General features: G+C 41.0%; 3 protein-coding genes across 5 annotated transcripts in view; 1 reads left to right on the top strand and 2 right to left on the bottom strand.

The window, feature by feature from the left end:
• Positions 1 to 4,107: 4,107 nt before the first annotated feature.
• Positions 4,108 to 23,593, bottom strand: part of LOC139937152 (thiosulfate sulfurtransferase/rhodanese-like domain-containing protein 2) — a 47,136-nt gene continuing 27,650 nt past the window's right edge. The window contains exon 9 of the mRNA XM_071932182.1: positions 4,108 to 4,226. Within this exon, the coding sequence (XP_071788283.1) occupies positions 4,208 to 4,226 (19 nt within the window). The 3' untranslated portion in view covers positions 4,108 to 4,207. The remainder of the gene's footprint in view (positions 4,227 to 23,593) is intronic.
• Positions 4,187 to 23,593, top strand: part of LOC139937151 (uncharacterized) — a 35,917-nt gene continuing 16,510 nt past the window's right edge. For all 3 annotated transcript variants that reach the window (XM_071932178.1, XM_071932181.1, XM_071932180.1), the window contains exons 1-5: positions 4,187 to 4,500; positions 8,897 to 9,040; positions 10,619 to 10,759; positions 22,556 to 22,966; positions 23,380 to 23,562. In XM_071932178.1, the coding sequence (XP_071788279.1) occupies positions 4,425 to 4,500; positions 8,897 to 9,040; positions 10,619 to 10,759; positions 22,556 to 22,966; positions 23,380 to 23,562 (955 nt within the window). In that variant the 5' untranslated portion in view covers positions 4,187 to 4,424. The remainder of the gene's footprint in view (positions 4,501 to 8,896; positions 9,041 to 10,618; positions 10,760 to 22,555; positions 22,967 to 23,379; positions 23,563 to 23,593) is intronic.
• LOC139937822 (uncharacterized) lies at positions 16,384 to 22,338 on the bottom strand. Its single transcript, XM_071933145.1, has 6 exons — positions 21,889 to 22,338; positions 21,157 to 21,238; positions 20,528 to 20,598; positions 17,823 to 19,863; positions 17,357 to 17,434; positions 16,384 to 16,932 (listed from the first exon to the last, which is right to left on the bottom strand). The coding sequence occupies exons 1-6, from the start codon at positions 21,964 to 21,966 to the stop codon at positions 16,664 to 16,666; spliced, it is 2,619 nt and encodes an 872-aa protein (XP_071789246.1). The 5' UTR covers positions 21,967 to 22,338; the 3' UTR covers positions 16,384 to 16,663.

Below are 23,593 nucleotides of genomic sequence, written 5' to 3'. Positions count from 1 at the left end.
CTGCCTCCACCCGAGGAGTGCCGGACACGCATTTTCACGCCGTTTTTGGACGGTAATGTGTCAATTTCGCCCTTCGCATGACGATGACAAACTAGCAGAATCAGGGCTAGCTAGTCTAGACTTCATTCATGTCTGAGGTCGGGGTTATTCCTATACTGCATCAGCCATTAAAAAACGTACCCGCCACGAAAAACGCACCGAAAAACGCCAACAAAGATTAGCCACCACGCGCTTTACTAGGGTCTGCTTGTCAGAACCATTGATTTCATTGGATACTATCATTTCATTGGTTAAACACGCAGTGACGTAAGCTTTTTGTATCTGTGTTTTGATTGGTCCGAGGTGACGTATTGCAGCTGCACTTCCGGTCGTCTGCATATGAATCTAGCAGGTAGGTAAAAGGTGAAGATGGACGGGGATAGACCTACGCTAGAGGCCACTCTCGGGTTATTCGCGAGCCTCGACGTCAGATGTTCAGGCTATTCGCACGCCATAACTAGTAATCTAATGACGGAAGATGTTATTTCGGCAATAATGTATTGGCTATTTGGTAGATATAACGCCACGATTGCAGACTTGGAACCTGGTATATGGCCCCTTCCGAAACCACGGCTTTGGCTTTGGATTCGGCTCAGGCTAGCTAGGCCCCGCGCGGTTGTTTTGACAAATCGCGCATGCTTCACGTACGCGCTCAAGGCTTCAGACGAAAGAACGGAGCCTGAAGCCGAATCCGTGGTTTCGAAAAAAAACCTCTTTTTATAGTATTGATCACCAAAAGTAGAGGGCGCTATATACATCGATTAATTTAGAGCCCGACTCGGAAGGACTTGAGCAAGTCTTCACATGTGGATCGTTAGTTTTGATCAAGATATTTTGAAGTATAATGTAGTCGTGTTGCGATATCGGCAAGTACATGAACAAAACTAATGATGTCAATCAAAATGAAAGCAGGGCGAACTTCACGAACTTAATGACGCCACTCGGCTTATCACATACCGTGGTATAGATTTTATTGAATTTCCGGTGATAGAAAAGCCAAATTTTAACACATTATGCTACTTACGTTCCAGCTGTTCTGTTCAAAGAAATTATTTAAACAGATGTTCTGACAACAGCCTTGTTGGTCATACATTTTGCTAAGAATGTGTGAAATAGACAAAACAAATGTCATTGAAAAGGTTTAGTTGATGTGTTTTGTGTTAACTATCCAGGGATCTAGCGGAGACGAGTGTTCAATCAATTCCATGAGTTAAGACAATGACAAACAATCAATAGTTTGAAGAGAAACATTCATCCTTGATTTCATTCGATATGTTGAGGTGCACTCTCCGGTTTGACTATGCAGACAACTTTACCCAAACCAAATATAGATGCCAATAAATGTCCATCAAAATTATCTCAAAAATAATGGATAATCGCATTACTCCAATTCTTAATACACAACAACCTCCAAACAGCTACCGTAAATACTGACCTCGAGTGACCATGAGGGGATGTTGTCTCTAGCATGGCCCAGTAGGCCTTCTCATAAGTGGGTTATTGGACTACTGGGTTTATGGGTTACACACCCTAGTAAGAACAATAGCGGCCTCTTATATAGCACGCATTTCCGTCACTCAGTGACGCTCACTCACTGAGCTTTCCTGCAAGGTATCTGGGACTACGTCTGAATTATGATATCTACTTCTTTAACATAGCACCATGTAATGGTTTTCGAGGTGCTGTGGCGCAATATGCAGCCAATCATAAGCAGGAACACTGGGGCGAACCCCCATCTCTTTCCGATAAGTGCACTAGGTTACTTTACGAGCGTTACACAACACACGGGACCAACGGCTTAACGTCCCATCCGAAGGACGAAACATGGTTAAGTGTTTTGCTTAAAGAACACAGCCGTCGGTTTTACCAAACTCTAGGATTAATCTTAGGACTTAGGACGGGTTCAGTTCCGTTTCTAAAGGCGAAGGTCGCATTGAAATCTTCCTAAGTTAAGACGGGTTTAAACTCGTCCTAACTCGAGTTAGGATTAATTCTGCGTTTCGTGAAATCAGCTGCAGGTGTTACGACTGGGACTCGAAACTACACTCTGCTGACCAGAAACACCAGATTTTGAATACGGTGCTCTTAACCGCTAGGCCATGACTAGGATCGAATGCATGGAAATGTGCACAAGTTCAAAAATAATTAGGCACAGTGGAATGAAGACACAAAACGGCCGGAAATTACGGAAGCATAAATTGACGCCACACGAGTACAAAACTAATATCAATTCCTCTTATCAAGTTAGCGTGTACGTGCACGATAAGTTTGGATCTATCGTGATCGTATGGTTACAGTGCAACGAACGTACAATTACGTACATACCCAATTATTTCATTGTATACAATGGATGCGTTCGTTTAGCTTCCCTGGGTCGACCCCGGTTTGCCCCCACTGCCCTGCTTGTGGAGTGGGTCACTTGGGGTGACCCGAGGTGCATGCCGTCACCACGAGAGGCCGAGTGTGATCGTTCGATTAGCTCTTGTCAGGGGCTCACCCGAGTGAGCGACGCGGGGTAGACCCGGGAAAGCTAAACGAACGCACCCTATGATTTCATTTGATAAACGTGCTGTGACGTAAACTTGCCATATCTTTGTTTTCATTGGTCCGAGGTGATGATGCACTTTCGATCGTTCGCATACATGGCAGCGTACGTGTGCATATTGTTGCGTACTTCTTGTGTTGTTTTATTTACTGTATGTCATACCATGTGTGTGTATATGTACGTATGAATTTCCCTGTTGAACGAAATAAAATGGCTCAGCGACCAGCGGTAGTCAACATGAGTGTCACTCTGAGCGCTGCATAAGAAGCCACTGTTTTAAAGCTACATAACTTGACCTTTAAGCATTTCCGCACTCCGTAAAATCCTCTGACAAAATCAAGTACTCTTCAAGAAAGCTTCACTTTCGATCAAAAGCAGACCCACCCGAAAATTTGAAGTAAATATAGATCATTTCTAATAAGAACCAGGGCCCAATATAAGTATAGAGCTGCTTAGCGATTTCCTGTTAAAGCTTAAGTGCGCAGAATAGGTCTAACAGTCCTACAATGGAGCAAAATTTTCTGCGCTTAGCTAATTTGTGTGCATAAGGAGCTCTATCTTGGGTCCAGATATAAGGTAAGGGAAAATGAAAGTTTACCCTTATTCAGGCGTGTTTTCAAAATGTTTGCTCTACAGCAGTGGTACCATGGGTGGGTAGGGAGGGGGAATTTATACATTCCTTCCCCTTCAGCATCCACCCATTCCCTCCCTCTGTTTTTGCCAGATTCCCCGGGATGATCCTGCGTCCGAATAGCTGTATGATTACCTCAACTTCCTTTCAAGCCAAGACTTGATACTAAATACTTACTTAAAGTCAAAGACTTTATGTATAAAAGCTGTTAAAGGCAGTGGACACTATTGGTAATAAAAAAAAAAATTATTAGCATAAAATCTTACTTATAGTAACGAGTAATGGGGGCTGTCGATAGTATAAAACATTGTGAGAAACGCCCCACTGAAGTAACGTAGTTTACGAGAAAGAAGTAATTTTCCACGAATTTGATTTCGAGACCTCATAATTAGATTTTGAGGTCTCGAAATCAAGCATCTGAAAGCAAACAACTTCGTATGACAAGGGTGCTTTTTCTTTCATTACTTTATATCTCGCAACTTCGACGACCAATTGAGCTCAAATTTTCACATGTTTGTTATTTCATGCGTATGTTGAGATACACCAAGTTAAAAGACTGGTTTTTGACAATAACCAAATGTCCAGTGTCTTCAAGCAGCAAACTGCTAAGACACTACCTTTTACTAAGCAAAAAATGAGTCGAGCACCATTAGCATGTTCACGTTAATTAAGTTTTCGTCTCCTGAGAAGAAAACTATGTTTGTGACATTGTTTTACAAAAACTACATCACCTCAGCAAGTAAAAAGGGAAGCTTTCTATCATCATTATCTTCAAACCGGGTAAGTTCAATAAAAGTCTGTGGATATTGTGTTTTGGGTCGTACAAAAAATACTCAAACCCTTTAAGACGGTTCTGTGAAGTTGAACGTGTGCCAAAGTCAACTACCGCCCAGCGGATAGGGACCAGTTTCCCCCAAGGACAACCCAACGTCGTAGAGATTGGTCCATTCTTTCTTCAGTGGTTGGCCATCGGGTCTCGTTGCTTCACCAAATCACAACCAAGAAGGCTGACTATAGGGTGATAAAAAAAAGAAGGCTAGGGTTAAAGCCGTACCGAGAAACGAAGACACTTCGGCGGTAGACTTTACCGGGACGAGGCGTGGTTTTCCCTGCTTTATACTTCGGCCACACAGCGAGAAGAACTAAATAAGATTTTGTTGTTGAAGAAGGTTTTTCTTGTGGACGCTTGCACATTGTTATAAGTGAAGCATGGGTGTGAAACCCCTTCAGCTCGGCCTGGCGAGGTGGATACTCCTCAGCATTCTGATAACGAGTGTTATTGCAAGTAAGTTTCCAACAGTTTTTGTTCTGCTAAATATTAGATTTTACTATTTTGTCTGTTGACTGTTTTTCTATTAAATCTTAGGCTTACCACGTTTTTTTATTTCTGTAGAATGTTTACTCTCTAAGAGACAAAAATGTAAAACAACCGATCACACCTTTTTTTTACCGTACTCTCTCCCCCCAAAAACCTTAAACCAAAGCAAAACAAAAATTGAATAAATGGCTCCCACATCCATGTTATTTTGTGTGTTTTTTTATAACGACGTTAGACCCATAATTATAACTGTTTTAACTTTTTTTTTAATACAATAATAAAATCCCATATCCAAGATAAACAACAACATTTCGTTAATTCTGATATCTGACCATTAGGGGAAAATTATTTAGTTGGAATATCTTTTCGAACTACAGCTGTTTTTTCCTGCAGACTGGGTAAGCCTTGCGCATATTCGAACATTGAAAATAACCCTTGTTAGGCCTGTCGGGATAGACATAGTAACAATATTCATTTTATACGTTTTAGTCGAGGGAACTTTTGTGAAGTATTTACCGCCTCCCGCACCCCCCCCCCACCCCCCCAAAAAAAGAAGTTTTTTTCAGCTTAGCTTATAGCACTACACTTATTTCCCTTTAATAAACCGTTTCCAGAAGATTCGCGCTATTGTGGAGCTGTGTATTAATGGTGCTATGTAATGCTCTCCGGCGCAATAATGTTGCGGATCAAACCTGAAACACGGGGCGAACCCCTTCTCTTTACGGTTATAGTGCACCGGGTTCTTTCACGGGGCATATGGATGTGCTATAGCCCATCCGAATGACGCAGCAGAAATTGTTACGCGTTGACACTTGGATGTACAATAGCCCATCCGAATGACGCAGCAGAAATTGTTACGCGTTTACACAAGTGTCACGACCGGGACCTAAACCCGCGCTCGGTTGGGTCGCCTATAGAGCATACACAGAGTACACACCCAAAATGCGGGGTTCACAGGCAGGTTTGTCGTTTTTGTGTCACGGATCAGGGCTCGTTTCTCTAATTATGATTTTTCCCCTGATAGTGGAACAGCCCAATTTCGTAGAGCTGCTTGAGCACACGAAGAAGCTAAGCACAACTAAACTATGCTTACCAGAACAAGGTTATCAGTCAAAGTACCATGTCACATGCACGATTTGTGACTGGTATCCTGCTTATTTTTGCTCAGCAGAAAGTTGGCTATGGGTGCGTTCGTTTAGCTTCCCTGGGTCGACCCCGGTGTGTGGCGGGTTTTGTTTCCAGGACGAACGTGTGCAGATAATTACCCACGTTCGGCCTGGGAGTAAAATCCGCCACACACCGGGGTCGACCCAGGGAAGCTAAACGAACGCACCCTTTATGAAACTGGGCCCAGGTCTTGTATAATATAGTAATATGGGCTCAACATGGAGTTGCAGTACCCGTCATCCATTTGACAGGGGTCGAACTTTGACCGATGTGTGTTTTTAGGAAAAGGAAGTAACCGGCAAACTTTGGGAAGTCACGATTTTTCTCCCTCGTGCCCATAACTGATTAAGTAGAGCACACCGGAAAGTATGGTGCTAGTCGATTTAAAGTTGAAGGAAGTTCAACGTCTCACATCAAACCCGTTACAGCCTAGGAACAACGCCTAGCGGATATGGCTTTAAAGGGGAGTACAGTCGAAACCAGTCTGGTTTGTGCTGAAATATAGGTACCTGAAGAAAGAGGTCATTTATCACACCACAAACATTGAATCTGCGAAACGCTTCAGGCAACTTTTCAGGCATCTTAAAAACACAATATTTTGCAAGGATGCGTTTTCATGTTCATAATTTTCTTGCAAATTCCATGACCAATTGAGCCCAAACTTTCATAGGTTTGCTATTTTTGCTTATGTTTGGATAAACCAAGTGAGGACACTGGTCTTTGGCAACTGAAAAAAGTTATAGCCCAGTACCAAAGGTGCACGTCTTTATGACAAGTTAAGCATATAAGCCAGCCCCAAAGCCGAAGCAATTGCTTCGGAACGGGTCTATATTTGACGTTCTCCCCGTGGAAAGCAATACCCAGAAGTTTCTCCTCAAAAATTGCCACAGTCATTCTGTTGACGCAAATACAATGTTCCCAAGTGCCTGAAAGTTTAATCTGCGGTTCCTGTGCGCATCATTAAAGGCACTGGACACTATTGGTAATTACTCAGAATAATTGTTAGCGTAAAATCTTACATGGTAACGAGTAGTGGATAGCTGTTGTTAGTATAACACATGGTGAGAAACGACTCCCTCTGGAGTAATGTATTTTTCTGAGAAAGAGGTAATTTTTCACTCAAATGCTATATTTATTAGACTTCAGGTGTGTAGCACTCTTTATTGTTCGGTATTTAAAATCACTTGTACAACAAGGGTGTTTTATTCACATTATTCTCTTGCAAATTTCAAATTTTTCACAGATTAGATTTTTGTTATGCATATTATGTCGGAGTACAAACAGTGAGAATACTGGTCTTTGACAATTACTAAATGTGTCCAGGGGTGGATTTCACAGAGTTAAGACTAGTCTTATCTCGAGTTACTTCTCATAACTTAGGACTATATAGCCTTAATTTTTGAATGAGTTTTAAAGAGTTCTAGGACTCATTATCTTGTCTCAAGTTACTCGTCCAAACTTAGGACTAGCCTTAAGTTTATAATCAGTTCTTAAGAGTTCTAGGACAAGTCCTTAAGTTTGGACTTTATTTTGTGAAATCAACCCAGTGTCTTTAAGAATTCACACACCCAAAATGTTCTCAGCCATGAACATCCTGAGTGCAGTAAATTTATTACATCCTTGGAGTTGGACGTGCGTACTTCAATGTCACATCCAAGGTGACCTTAACAATCACGTTGTACGTGATCAGCTGTTTTTTGATGATGTGATAAAAGGGGGACTCAGCTGAACTTGATTTCCCCGAAGAAACTGACTTATTGTTTTCCTTAAAAACTATTTTGAGTGGGTGGCACAGAAGCAAACGACTCAGCAAGTTTTTCCGAAGTGCAATTTTTTTGGATACACAATTGTTATTCCATGAGAAAGTAGACTTAGGCTCACCAAACAAAAAGGACCTTAGGTTTAACGATTATGTTTCTTTAAAGCATGTTCTGCCTGTGTTTAAGGGTTTAAACCTGTTTTTTAATGTAATAATTTGATATGCTAATTGTATTGTTGTGAATTTTGAAGTTTGTACCCAGAGCCCCAAGGGAGAACAGTTCATTGAAAAAATTTGACAGTGGACACTATTGGTAAAAAAAATTGTCAAAGACTAGCCTTCACAGTTGGTGTATCTCAACATATGCATAAAATAACAAACCTGTGAAAATTTGAGCTCAATTGGTCATCGAACTTGCGAGATAATAATGAAAGAAAAAATCACCCTTGTCACACGAAGTTATGTGCGTTTAGATGGTTGATTTCGAGACCTCAAGTTCTAAACTTGAGGTCTTGAAATCAAATTCGTGAAAAATTACTTCTTTCTCGAAAACTACATTACTTCAGAGGGAGCCGCTTCTCACAATGTGTTATACAATCAACAGCTCCCCATTACCCGTTACCAAGTAAGGTTTTATGCTAATAATTATTAATTACCAATAGTGTCCAATGAAAACAAAAAACGTGGGAAGTATTCAAATCACCCACCATCAACCTAACGCGTGTGAACGTCAACAGTTAAACGTGGATATATTTAACAATAATGTTATTGCACAATGTTTACAATCTTCTGATTGAAAAAATATAATTAGCTTTTGAAAAAAAGATAAGTTAAAAAAAATAAAAACACACACGTGAACAAGGGTCGATATTACAAATAATTGGGACTACTCCTCAACAAGATAATGACGATGACTAGAGCAAGCTAGTCGAAACGTCGAGACCAAATAAGAACTGAGACCGCGGTAGTACAGTTAATTACAATCCTATAAGCTTTAAGTAGTAGTCCCAGCCTATTTCTATACCATCCGCCCAGGTAATAGTTAATAAGCAGGACAGTTCTTTTCAGAACTGACAAGTTTCCCGAACACCCAAACAATCTACTCCGCGGTAGTAGAATTAAGCAAGACAGTTCTCTAAGAACAAAAATTACCTGGCGAGTAGATACACACATGGTGTTACCGCAAACCAAATATATATTTATACCTCACCATGCAATGCCTCAAATCCTGTATAGTCCTAACTTAGGAATAGTCATAGAAGATATCCGAAAAAACTATGGCGAGCCCTAAACTCGTCCTAAGTTAGGACGAGTAACTTGTCGTCCTAAGTTAGGTGGAGTAAGTCGTCCTAACTCGAGATAAGACTAGTCTTAACTATTTGTGAAATCGTATTAGTGTAACCAACTCTTCTGATCGTGTGAATTTTCCTTCACCAGAATGTACCAAGAAATGTTCCAACCATCGCACTCCAGTATGCGGTTCTGACGGTCAGACCTACAAGAATCAGTGCAAGCTGGAGAATCGAGCCTGCAGCAGACCCAATCTGTACCTACTGAGCCAAGGAGATTGCAATCTTCAAGGTGAGTGTCGTATGGGAGAGCACGGAGCAATAAACTAGATGTTGCTCCACGGAGAGAGCCAACAGTTCAAGACAGTAACCTTTCTTTCATGGAACACCAGATTGATGGCACACGAGGGTTTTGATTGTGACGTGCCTCAGTTAAAGTCTCCAGTCTGATCGAAACGTCGAGTTGAAACCAACGGTTCTTTTCAGAACCACCCCACTCATTTAGAGATAGTTATTACACGGTGTTACCACAAACCCTTCCATATCGTATTTCCACTATGCAAAGTTTTAAATCATACTCAATTTAATCCCTCAATTCTATAGTTTTCATCATGTTTCAAATTTAAAGTTTAGTCAAAGTTTATCACTGTTACTCTCTTCCTGGACCAAATGTAGTTACTAATTCTAGTTTTCTTCACGTGCTGCATTTTTGTTTCTTCAAAGTTTAGTTCAAAGTTAAAGGCAGTGGACACTATTGGTACTTGTCAAAGACTAGCCTTCACAGTTGGTGTATCTCAACATATGCACAAAATAACAAACCTGTACAAATTTGAGCTCAATTGGTCGTCGAAGTTGCGAGATATTAATGAAAGAAAAAAACACCCTCGTCGCAACATGGTCACACGACATGTGTGTTTTCAGATGCTTGATTTCGAGACCTCAAATTCTAAATCTAAGGTCTCGAAATCAAATTCGTTGAAAATTACTTCTTTCTCGAAAACTAGAGGGAGCCGTTCCTCACAATGTTTTATACTATCAACCTCTCCCCATTACTCGTTATCAAGTAAGGTTATGCTGATAATTATTTTGGGTAATTACCAATAGTGTCCACTGCCTTTAATCAATGTTACTCTCTTAATAAACCAAAATTAAACCAGAACATCCTGACTAAATGACCAAAAAAGCACTCTTATAGTTTTCATCATGTTTTTGCATTTCTGTTTCTTCAAAGCTCAAAGTTGAGTTCAAAGTTAATCAATGTTTACTCTCTCACTACAACCACAATTACTTCAAGTAACAAAACCACTTTACTGTTATAAAAACAAAGCCCAACACTTATACACTTAAAACCCAATCTACGTCGCCTCGGGCGTGATTTGAACCGGGGTCATAAAGGTGAGAGGCGAGGTAAGATACCACTTAACCAACCCGATCACCGGGACCCTGCCCTTTTGTATACCGTTTCCCATTTAGACTCTTCGTGGTGCCACGGATTGCGAAGTGCACTTTCGCTACCCGTTGAAAGACATTCAACCGAAGAAAATTATTTAAAAGGGCACGTGAACATGGATTCTGATATGGGTTACCATGGTAACGGGGTCAAACACCTCGAGGGGTCAACTGTTTTTGAATAATATTGACCTAGACATTATATCGTTTTCCGACCCATTTGCAACATCTGACATCAATTAACGGATGACCGAACAGTGGTGCGCTTTTCGTAACCAATAACTTACTGTTATATTCTACTTTTAAAATATCTTTCTCACCATTTGCATTTCATAACAAAAGGTTCAAACGATTTTCTAAGACCAAATCGCCCGATCCAAGACAACGTGTTCCTTTCACATAATTTAATTATGTCCCACAGGTTGTAGACGCACCTGTGTGGGTGCTCCTGCGCATGTATGCGGCACGGATGGAGTGACCTACAACAGCCTCTGTGACCTTGACAATGCGGCTTGCACCGATGCAAGCATCTCCCTGAGAGGCCATGGACGCTGTCAAAAAGGTACAGTAGCAGTTTCATTGTCAAGTTTGAATTAGGTCATACGCTAACCTATAGTTCAAGACCTTTATCATGGTGCTGCCATCTTGATTTTCTCTCATTCAAATCAATGTAACCAAACAGAGGCTAGAATAATGAGTAGTCTGGTTCTTTTTTTGTGCAATGATTCATTAGCATTAAGCACTGTCAGTGGATACAGAGAACATGACAACGTGGCAGCATGATAAAGGTCTATTACTTGGTGGAAACAAATCTAACCCCAAAACCTAGTGCAATGACTTGACCACTCCCTTCAATTGCATTCTGATGTCATCAGTTACGAACACTTGGTTTTTGTTATTACTTGGGTCCCTATTTATGGATACTAGGATGAAGTACTTGAGATGGGGGTTGAGGGAAGCCCACTGCGTATAACTTTTTTATTTTAAAGTCTAAACAACACAAAATAACCATCCTTTGAAAAGAATAACATGTAATGGAGACCGTTATTTTGAAGCGATTGTGAAAGTGCAAACCTAAACAAAACTAAAGATTCTGAAATCCAGCCAAAAGTCGCTTTTAAGTTTACAATCTATTAAGGATATGATGGGAGCTTGCGTTGTATTTAGATCGTTACAGGACACCACTACAGCTGAATAAACAAAGTTGACTTCAAATCACAGTCGAATTTGACATTTATATTATTTCTACCTTCTCAAGTGACAAATATATTTGTACCATCTCAAGTCACAAATCCCCAATTTATTTTCACTTTCTCAAGTCACAAATCGCCAATTTGATGGAGGTTGAAAAGGTGAAGAGAAAGTCAGAGCCTAACGGCAACAACGCAGCGGGTTGCAACCTCCCAGATTGACGAGATTATGTTGCAATCTTGCAGGACTTTGACAAGTCGACAAATCAGAAGGATTTTGAAACACTGTAGGATCGAGTCACAGTACTGCAGTGCAACCCTGTAACTAATATCATAATTCTGATGAGGGACTAAAGGCGACCATTGGACGATTTTGTCTGGTACCCAGGCTATGTTGCATGCGTAGGTAACGATGGCAAATTGAATACTGGTTGACAAATGGTCGCTATCTCGAACTTTTGGTCAACTGACAGCACAAACACAGAGCACAATTGGAATTTGCAACCCCCCTCTCCAGGGCAGCAGCAATGTTTTAAGGAGAGAGTACAATCATTCAATATATTCAAGACTCAAGAACTACTTTAAAACCTGTATCTTCTGTTGAAGATCTGCCACTAGCTTTTTAGAATCAGTTACTACTCTTTCAATAAATAGTACTCGCGCTCACTGCTCCAGCATTCAATATGGGTTCGTATGGGAATCTGTGTGTTTTAATTTACTCTCTGAGTGTTGTCAGTTTTGCTGTTTCGAAAGTGAAATTCAATATGTGTCACCTTTTTTTAGTGAAATTGGAACAAACTTTACTCTGAGTCGAGTTGATAGTACCAGTCTCACTCTAAAAAGATTTGTCCGCCATATGGCTCTTTGCAAGAGTGATGTGGCGAACTAAACTAGTGGTTTTCACTCTTTTCCATTAAGAGGGTATAGTTGGCTCTTCATTAAAAGTTACGCTCGTTTATTTTTTATACTTTTTGAATTGAGTTCAACTGTTACAATATCTTTAATAAATGCAGTGGCCACCTAAGTAGTCACGGCAGGCTCATTGCTTCAGCATGCAAGATGGCTTCATAATGGTGCGATTTTTGTATTTGTCTTTGTATCTTTTCTCAAATTGGTTCTGGAAAGTTTGTATTGAATTTTTATCGAAACAAAATGGCGTATGAAACTGGCATTTGAAAATGGCATTTTACAAGTTTGAACCTGATGTTTAAAAACCGGTCCAATCAAACAAAACTCCATGAAGTAGAGTTTTAACAAATGTGCTCGTCAAATTAATTTGTCACCATAAGGATACAAAGTACTAAGTACCATTGCAAGATATTTCTTAAAACGTCACAATTTCCCAAGTCGTACTCAAATTCCTCCTAAACAAAGACGTGATCGTCCAAGGCCTTAATAAAATTTAATTGAAAGAAAAACCCAATCTTTACCGACACGTCTTTGTTTTGGATGATAGATGACAAATGTATGCCAGATCTGTACCCACCATGCAGGCAATTCCCTCGACCAGTGTGAGACCATGACCTACAAAAGACAAAATGTTTGTTTTTATGACCCATTTTTTCTTTGAAGAAAAAAAAGAAGTATATTGTTACTCCGTTTTATGACTTCCCGTCGCTTCAAATTACTGCAGCCTTAAAATTCTGGATTTTATGTGGTGTTGCTTACACGAGAGTACACTCTTGCCTTGGCTGGGGTCACTTGAAGAAATCATTTGTCGCCAGATTCAATTTCATAGAATTATCGTGTACAGTGCTCCCCAACTGGTTTCCAGTTATTTCCAGTTATAGCGTGTGATACCATACATCGTAACTTTTGGAAAGATTTGAGCATACTTCATGTTGGGTTTGTTCGAGGTCTGATGCTTCACGGGGTCAACTTCGGCTGTTGCCCTGTTGCTCCATAGTCAATAGACTGTGCAAGTCTCGCGCGCACCGGAGCGAGAAAACACGACAACTGAAGAACTTTATTTTTTTTATGAATCAAATCTTTGCTTTAATTGATTCTTAATGCCGAATCTGAACAACAAAAATACCCTATAGAGCTTGTTGAAATTAGTTTTAGCTTTTTAAACAAATACACAATTATCGGTTAAAGTCTATTTATTGACAAAAGTAAAACTCTGGGACAAGGATGTTTGTTTGATCTTAAATTTTTTGAAAGCCCTTTTGTAAATCTACGCCCGAATGTGAAACTACTAAAAGCTGGTTTATACGCGGACGCACGATGGTCGCAAGAGGAAGCCGACCGAAGCCGACGCCTAAAGGACCAATGAAGAGGCTTTTCACCCGCGCGACCAAAACAAGCGTCTGCGTAAGTTTCGTGATCGGAGATGGGCACAAATTCTTAATTTTTACCAAGTAACCTGACCTGAGGTCAAGTGTAAATATCGATTTTTCTTCGTTATTATGTTGACTTTATTTTTACTTTTTTATATGGTGTTAATTAGTATTACATTTTTAACAACATATAACATTTTTATTGTCGTAAACTACATTAAACTAAAGTAATGGACGAAACAAAATCTCCCCAACGTAAAACTCCATAAGGTTGGGACCACAATGGTCCCGGAAGTTCAAATCCGCGCGAGACTTGCACAGTCTATAGCAACTCTCGCGCGGATTTGAACTTCCGGGACCATTGTGGTCCCAACCTTATGGAGTTTTACGATGGGGAGATTTTGTTTCGTCCATTACTTTAGTTTAATGTAGTTTATGACCATAAAAATTACATATGTTGTTACAAATGTAATACTAATTAACATCTTATATGAACAAAAAATAAAGTCAACATAATAACGAATAAAAACCGATATTTAAACTTGACTTCAGGTCAGGTTACTTGGTAAAAATTAAGAATTTTTGCCCATCTCCGATTGCGAAACGTACACAGACGCTTGTTTTGGTCGCGCGGGGTGAAAAGCTTTTTCATTGGTCGTTTAGGCGTCGGCTTCCTCTTTAAACTGCGTCACGCGTTTATCTAACGCCCTTACGACCATCGTCCGTCCACCTATAAACCAGCTTTGAGTAGTTTCACATTCGGGCCTACATTTACAAATGGGGTTTCAAAAATTTAAGATCAAACAAACATCCTTGTCCCAGAATTTTACTTTCGTCTATACATAGACTTTAAGCGATAATTGTGTTTGTTTAAAAAGCTAAAACTAATTTAAACAAGCTCTATTGGGTATTTTTGTTGTTCAGATTCAGCATTAAGAATACATTAAAGCAATAAAAAAATAAAGTTCTTCAGTTGTCGTGTTTTCTCGCTCCGGTGCGCGCGAGACTTGCAAAGGGCAGCGCGCCGTATCGCCCGCTGTAGCTCTGCGTACAAAACACGTCGTTCCTTGGTCAAATTTCCAGCTGCCGCGAAGACAGGCGTCAACCGAAATGCAGTCAAGAAGAAAGGCGCGCCATCTGTTGGGTTATCACGTTACGTTACGTTACGTTACGTTACATTACGTTACTTTACGTTACGAGTATGAGATGACGTCTTGGATCATAGTCAATTGCCTTGGTGCCCTTTGAATTGTCATACCCTTTTCTGATTTAAAATCAACTCGCTATTTTCAAGAAATAAGTAGCCAACTTTTCGTTCAAGAATGAAGAAAGCGCCGCAGGACAAATGTATTGACAGGAGCAAACGTTATCTCATGACAACAATTTCCCAAAGTGATAACGACGACGCCAATCAATAACACCTCACGACAAATAAAAAATAAAATAAAAACCTTTTGGAGAACCGGGGAGCTGGACCCCCATTGTTGCCTAATGGAGAAATCTTGATTACACAGAGAGCGGTTAACAGTACTTTGATACTTTCTTGATCAATTACCTGTTCTGCTTAAGGTTACAGTACACGACAGCAGGCCTGTGCCCATTTCCATAGAGCTTAAGCAGAACATATAATATGGCTTTCTGACATTAGTTATGAATTTATGAATTTATTTATGAATTTATGTGCTCACAATGACACGCGAACATCACATGAGGGTTTATTAAAAAGAGCATGGAAATAAAACAAACAAACAAAACAAACAAACAAACAAAACAAACAAAACAAACAAAACAAACAAAACAAACAAAACAAACAAAACAAACAAAACAAACAAAACAAACAAAACAAACAAACAAACAAAACAAACAAACAAACAAACAAACAAACAAACAAACAAACAAACAAACAAACAAACAAACAAACAAACAAACAAACAAACAAACAAACAAACAAACAAACAAACAAACAAACAAACAAACAAACAAACAAACAAACAACAAACAAACAAACAAACAAACAAACAAACAAACAAACAAACAAACAAACAAACAAACAAACAAACAAACAAAACAAAACAAAACAAAACAAAACAAAACAAACAAACAAACAAACAAACAAACAAACAAACAAACAAACAAACAAACAAACAAACAAACAAACAAACAAACAAACAAACAAACAAACAAACAAACAAACAAACAAACAAACAAACAAACAAACAAACAAACAAACAAACAAACAAACAAACAAACAAACAAACAAACAAACAAACAAACAAACAAACAAACAAACAAACAAACAAACAAACAAACAAACAAACAAACAAACAAACAAACAAACAAACAAACAAACAAACAAACAAACAAACAAACAAACAAACAAACAAACAAACAAACAAACAAACAAACAAACAAACAAACAAACAAACAAACAAACAAACAAACAAACAAACAAACAAACAAACAAACAAACAAACAAACAAACAAACAAACAAACAAACAAACAAACAAACAAACAACAAACAAACAAACAAACAAACAAACAAACAAACAAACAAACAAACAAACAAACAAACACACAAACGCACAAACGCACAAACGCACAAACGCACAAACGCACAAACGCACAAACGCACAAACGCACAAACGCACAAACGCACAAACGCACAAACGCACAAACGCACAAACACACAAACACACAAACACCAATACATGTGTACACTGCAGATTGAGGACATACTTTTCATACTATCCAATGGAGGACATTGCCAAAAGTCGAATGGTACCTATCGATGTGAGGACATAACACATGAATCCTTGTTCTTGCGGTTCACTAATGTCAATGTGTATACTGGCCTTCTAGGAAATGTTGTTGGGGGTGGTACATGTATTTTCTTGTTCCTGGGGGGGGGGGGGCAGGCCAAAGGTCTAGACTAATAATTTGGCTGTGCCTACAGAGTCACTCTAGGTTATGACTGTACTTTGGTGGTGCATGAGACCTTAAATTTGTTGAAGTGTCATCGTGTTTCTACAAAAGTCCTTAATGTTTCTCCAAGTTCTGGTCTGCAATGCCACAGGACAGGACGATTCAATGTCACGTTTGGACGATTCAATGTCACGTTTCCCTGGCATCTTCTTCAGCAAAAAGAATCTCTGCAAGCCCTCGGTGACGTCTTTCTTTTCCTGGGCAGTCCAGGGGCGTCGCTTGAATTGTCGACGCTTGACTTGTCGATCTTTTGGAGCTGGATCCGTTTGGGTTGGTGGCCTTCCTACAACACACAGGAAAGAAGAGGTAAATTAGTCAACATAATCAAATGGGGCGTATACATAACCTAAATATGTTCATGTTACCGATGTGACATTTACTCCTCGAGTAAATCAATACGCAACTGAGCACAAAAGAATGCGATAAAGGTACCTGCAGAAAATGCCTGACAAGAAGCAGCCATCTTGTTTCATGCTACCGTACAAAATGAGTTGCCGAGATGGGCTAATCACTCGGCTGTGCCTACAGAGTGACTTTAGGTTATGACTGTACTTTGGTGGTGCATGACACCTTAAATTTGTTGACAGCAAACGGAGTCTGGCATCTTATCGCATTTGGGTCTAGGGGGGTCGGTCAACAGGGAATAGGACCAGCATATGCAAGAGACCTACAAGAGATATAGGCAGTCACAAATATTACAAACTTACTGTCATCAACACTGTCCTCCAAAGCTGGGTCACACGAGTCACCGGAATCACTGCTGTCCTCATCGCTGCTGAAGCCTTCTGCAATAAAAAGAAAGAAAACTTCTACAGTTAGCTTTGATTGCTTTCTGGCACACAAATAAAAATGTGGGCCAATCCGTTGGGTTGGGTGTGTGGGGTTTGGGGTGTACAGTGAATGATGTTCAAAATGGGGGGGGGGGGGGGGGGGGTTAGGTGATGACGGCCACAGGCCGAGTTATCATGCCCCAAAAACAAAGAGCAATTGTAACATTTAGGTATGCTTGCTTTTTGGCGCACACACCTAAACATGTTGGCCAATCCATTGGGGGGGGGGGATGGGGGGGGGATGGGGGGGGGGAGGTTGTACAGTGAATGAATGTTATGGGGGGGGGGAGTTACCACAGTTTGAATTAATTTGGAAAGACAAGTTAAAAACGGGTTTGTTTACCTCCAGTAACATGCAACTCCTCCAAAGATTTGCCATGTTGCGAAACCAAGTTGCCTCTCTCCAAGCTGAGGAAGAGTCTAGATAGTTTGGTAACCCTCTGGACAGTGTCTGGCAACCGGTAGTACTCACGATGGACCCGCAAATCATGACCCATGAAGTCTGCAAGTGTTTCAAGCTGATGTTCATTCAAGGCCAGAATTTGCGAAACAGTCGCTACATGTTTACGAAGCTTTGTAGACCGCATGCTATCAGCATTCTCAAGGCCCGCCTGATTTGCATATGCTCGTAGACAGTCGCTTCCTCGTATATGACCTGAGCCTCCGTAACAACTTCGTGCGAATAAGAATATATTGTCTTGTGCCACTCCAGCTGCATTTCTATTTGCGACCAGAGCCTTCAACCACGCCATCACATCAGTACCAAGAAGCACAGGAACAGTTCTGCCCCTCTTACCAACTATTTCAATGACTTTGAACATTTTACAGAGGTGCCGTTCAAGATCAGTCATCACGCAATCACCATTCACAATGGCTGCACTACTTCGCTTCTGAAAATCTTCAAGTTTCATTTTGGATACTTCCCCCTGTCGTCTGCGGTTGAAGATAATGAGATGGCACAGTGTGACTTCATTCAATTTCTTCCAAGCTGGTGTAATTTCATGGCCCTTAGCAGAGTGTAGGAGCTGCACTTCCCGGTTGCCAGTTTCATGAAGGAATGATGAGATTTTCACCACATCTGCATTTGTGGGGAGATCAGCAGGTTTGTTGCGCTTTCCTTGGTACAGTGTTCTGTGGGCGTGCGTTGACACAAGTTCTGGCCACTTTATTTCACATAACTGCCTAAACTGTTCGGCCTGTTCCGCTTTTTGCCTAAGATTAAACTCTAAAGCACTTGCTTGCAGTATGAGTGCACATCTCTTGATGGAATGTCCAATCTTGAGTGCTAGAGATGGAACGTGATACATCTGTTTTCCTTCACTGAAGCCGGCGACATCATGAACAGCCTTGACGATATCATTCAGATGGCGGGGATGCACGAATACTTCCAGTGATGCATTTGGTTGGTGGGTGTTTTGTCTCAGTTGTATAACAAGACGACCAAGTTCTCGTAGTTTGTTCCGAATGTAGCCATGTTGGGTAACATCGTGGCCAAGTCTAAGGTATTCACGTTTGGCAACTTCCAGAATCAAAGAATCATTCTTGACAATCAGACCAACATTGTCTCTCCTCATAGAACTAAGAACCTTGTTCAACTGGAAAGATACACCAGCAGGGGGTGGTTTTAACAAATCACTCTTGTTAGCTACTCGCCCCCTAACACGACCTCTCCTACTGCTACCATCAGTCTGTGCAGGGAGCGCAGGCTTAAGTGGGCACTGATGACGCCAAAGATCAAGACGCACGTAATAGCCATAACAATGTATGCATGGTCCATATGCGTGTGGAGATGCCTCATGATTTGGTCTGTATACTATAATAAGGACACCCTTTCCCTCTCTAAGGACTTGGCAATTGTGTCTGTGATTACCAATATTGCGGATGTATAACAGAAGTTTCTTGCGGGCACTAACGTCGGTCTCCGATGCTATCTCTACAACTTCCCTCTCCTCTTTGTGACGCGACTGAAGATGACGGGGTAACTTGGCCTGAGGCTCATCACAGTAAAAGCAATAGTGTTTTTTGTCCCATTTCCTTTGTCTACCGACATTATCGGTCTGCATGACTGTTACGGCACACTTCTCACTCGAATCATTTGTTTCACATCCTACAGCTTCATTGCTTTGGTGAAGCTCGCCAGTTTCTAACATAGCTTGTGGGTCATCGTCATCGCAGGCACTGGTGTTGGGGTTGACACAACTTGAAGGATCAGACTGAAAAATAGCTTGTGGGTCATCGTCATCCCAGGAACTGGTGTTGGGGTTGACAGACCTTGAAGGATCAGACTGAAAAATAGCTTGTGGGTCATCGTCATCCCTGCAATTGGTGTTGGGGTTGACACACCTTGAAGTATCAGACTGAAAACCTGATGTTTGATGGGCCAGCTAGCAAGGAAAAGATAAATGACATAATTAACACCACTGAGATATTATTAGGATTGTGACACAAATTAAATATATACGGTTGAGTGGATCAGCGTGCCCTTAAATTGATAGGCAAATAATACATAAGCACTAAGCTAGTCAGAACTTAAAGGAACACGTTGCCTTGGATCGGTCGAGTTGGTCTATGAACAGCGTTTGAAACCGTTTCTTATGAAATGCATGTGGTTAGAAAGATGTTTTACAAGTAGAATATAATGATCCACACAAGTATCACTCCAAATTGCACGGTTTTCATGTGACGTCGCGAACGAACAAGGTCGGCCATTTATGGGAGTCCAAGTTTTGACTCCCATAAATGGCCGACCGTGTTTGTGGACGAGGTAAAACGAATATCACGCAATTGTGAGCCATATTTGTGTTGATCATTGTACTCAATGTGGCACGGATTGGTTATTATCCAGCTTTTACTATAAAGCGAGCCGGTTGCCGTAAACAGCAAGTGTTTTTGCACTCTGTTACATTTAGAGAGGACATTTGTTTGCCTCAACACGTCAACCTTGGAAAAACGTCTCAATTGTACAGAACATAAAATATTATGAAGACACATAGCATGTTATTAAATTAAGATCGATGGAATTAATACATGACATCATCATTTACTCACCTGGTGCTCAAATAAGGAGCGTGTGATGCCATCATCAGTGTAACGCACGCAGTACTTGATTAGTGACTTCCCTGAAAAATGAAAGGCAAACGGTTGATTAATTTTCATTTCATTTTGGGGGGTGGGGGGGGGGGGGGTGGGGGAAACATACAACTTAGTGCCATCTTTAAAACGTGCTCTTCACGTAATGTGGATCACAATAAGGGTGTGGAACTGTCATTTCGTGTGTCCACAGTACAAAAGTAATGATACTTGTTTAAAGCCATTGTTTCGGTAAACAGTATTGTCCAAGTCCCACACTTCGTGTATCACAACGTATATCTAAAATAACAATCCTGTGGAAATTTAGGCTCAATCGAACGTCGGAGTCGGGAGAAAATAACGGGAAAACCCACTCCTGTTTTCGCGCGTTTCGCCGTGTCATGACATGTGTTTATAACAAATCCGTAATTCTCGTTAACGAGAATTTATATAGTTTTACCGTTGTCTCAAAAAGTTAAGCATTTCATGGACTCATATTTCAAGAGAAGTCTTTCACCATTACCTTCTGTAAACCCTGTAAATTATTTGTAAATCTGTGAACTGTTCCTTTTTTTTATGTACCGAAAGGGTGCAATGGCTTTAAATACCTTTGGTTATGGAGGTGATTACAGCTGGATACCATGACGAGTTTGGAGGCCACAGTGCCATGACGCTGTCCCCTTCTTCATACTAGAAAGAAGACATAAAAATGATGTCACATATACGTTATTCATCGAACAAAAGTCGATCGGTTTAGTGGAACATGTCATAAGGGTCGCACTAAATACCGACAACTCACGACCCCTCACGACAACAATATTTCAGTGCACTTTCACAGAACATTTTAACATAAGTCAAACATCCAATATATGCACAAGAGTCATATGCACCCAAATCACTTTAAAACTGTGGAAACAATTGTATTTGTAACTGTAGAAAAGGTGTTTGTGACCCAGAATTTAGTAACGAACGGCAATATCCGCCATGTTGTCTTTCAACGCACTTGGACGATTCTATGATACCGCAGGGGTGATACAATATGCAACATGAGTATTTACTCTTGTGAAAAATGTCTTTCATGGAGTTTAAAACTATATTATGTTTTAGTTTCCCCTTTTAACTCCGAATTCCAGAGTGGCGGCTTAGTTACTAACAAGAAAGAAACAATCATAAACATAAATTGGTCATGTCCTAAATCATTTAACTATGTGTTTGTTGACAAGTGTAAGGAATTGTTAACTGGTCAAACGACTGTATATAGTATAGTGATGTAGTCAGTACAGTAAGGATTTATTTAGGCCTACATCACATGGAAATTTATTTACACTCAGATCACTCACCATTTCTTGTCTTCTCTCGAGAGCTGCCATGGGTCGAATGGTTGACTCTAGGGTCCTGGTGGATGCAATGCACTCCATGTTTATGATGCGTCCCCATGACAGCAGCAACCGGCCACGCTACCCGACTCAAATCGAATAAGCTAACCGTCATGCATAAATGAGTTCAGATTTAGAAATGGCCGCCTCTACTACCTACAAGAAGGATACTTCATATCAACAGAGGGCGATGTAACCATCCAAGAGTGCTAACCCACCGCTCCGGCAACAGAATTGTGTTAACTCACACATGCTCCTCTCGTAAATGACGTAAACCGAGGATTAGTCCCAAAAGCTTAGATATCCCAGTGGCGTCCAAACTGGCTATAATGCTGCATTTATCACAATTTTTCAAAGCGAGGACGTCCTCGCTGTGCTAAAAGTCCTCGATTCGCGAGTGTGTATTCACACCGAAGAGCTCGGTTTGCAGCGATGACAAGTACACACAAACACACAAACACACAAACACACAAACACACAAACACACAAACACACAAACACACAAACACACAAACACACAAACACACAAACACACAAACACACAAACACACAAACACACAAACACACAAACAAACAAACAAACAAAACAAATCTCTGACTCGTACTGTCATTTTTTTTTTTTTTTTTGCAGAGGTAATCCTGACGGCATTCGGGAGTAACTTCGCCGGGAGTGACAGAAACCTCGTCTTTGAGATAGAAGTGGAGAGCGCAGCCGGCAGCCAGCCGGTCCGGGGGCGAGGCCTGTGGAAGCTCGGTATCTACGGTTGCCGCTACGACGACGGATGGTGCGATAAGGTCAACCACATGCCCCAGATTCTCAGCGATGATCAGGCCTCTACGCCCCTGGGTGCTGGGGACAAGATCACCATCGGGAACATCAGGGCTGCATTCGACGCCAGCATGATCGGATGCGAGGACCTGCCTTATATCTGCACGGAGTTCTCAAAGGGAGACGACCCAAGGCCGGACTACGTCTTGACCATGCCGGGCCATTTTGATTCGGCCATTATGTGCTTTGAGCTCCCGTGCGTACCTGGCATGGGTAGGTACTTGTTTCGAGAGAAAAACATGAAGACGATCAGAGTATAGTGATCGAAACGTTGAGTCGTTAACCCCCCCCCCCCCCCCCCTCCCCCGGTTCTTTTTGGAACAAACACTACTCACAAAGAGATGTACACACAGTGTAACCGCCAAAAAACCTCTCTTAAGTTTAAAACAAAACACCAAACAACTCCAAAGTTTTCAAGAAGATTGAGCGAAAATGTTCTTACAGAGTCCCCGCAAAAAAACCCAGCGAAAAACCCGTGCGTTAACTGCATGGGAATGTATCCTGCAAAAAAAAAAGGGGGGGGGGGGACACACCAAAGAACTCAAATTATTTTCAAATAACTAGAATGCAATATTTTCCTGCCAAATGCTGATTTTTCAACATGTTCTTCCTGGTTATGTTTTTAGTTACGGATCCCCCGCAACCAACCCAAGCGTGCCGCTACGAATGCCCTGAATCTGGCAACACCGTCTGCGGGTCTGATGGGGTGACGTACGACACAGAGTGCGCCTTGGATAACGAGAACCGATGCAGTGAAGACCCGAATAGCTACCTGCTACAAAGGAAGCACTATGGACCGTGCAGGACAGGTACCTGACGATATCACACCATGAGCCTTTT

Source organism: Asterias amurensis, chromosome 5 (genome assembly GCF_032118995.1).
Source record: "Asterias amurensis chromosome 5, ASM3211899v1".
In the NCBI taxonomy this organism is placed as follows: domain Eukaryota; kingdom Metazoa; phylum Echinodermata; class Asteroidea; order Forcipulatida; family Asteriidae; genus Asterias; species Asterias amurensis.
Note: the sequence above shows the minus strand (reverse complement) of the source record. Positions and strands in the feature narration are given on the sequence as shown.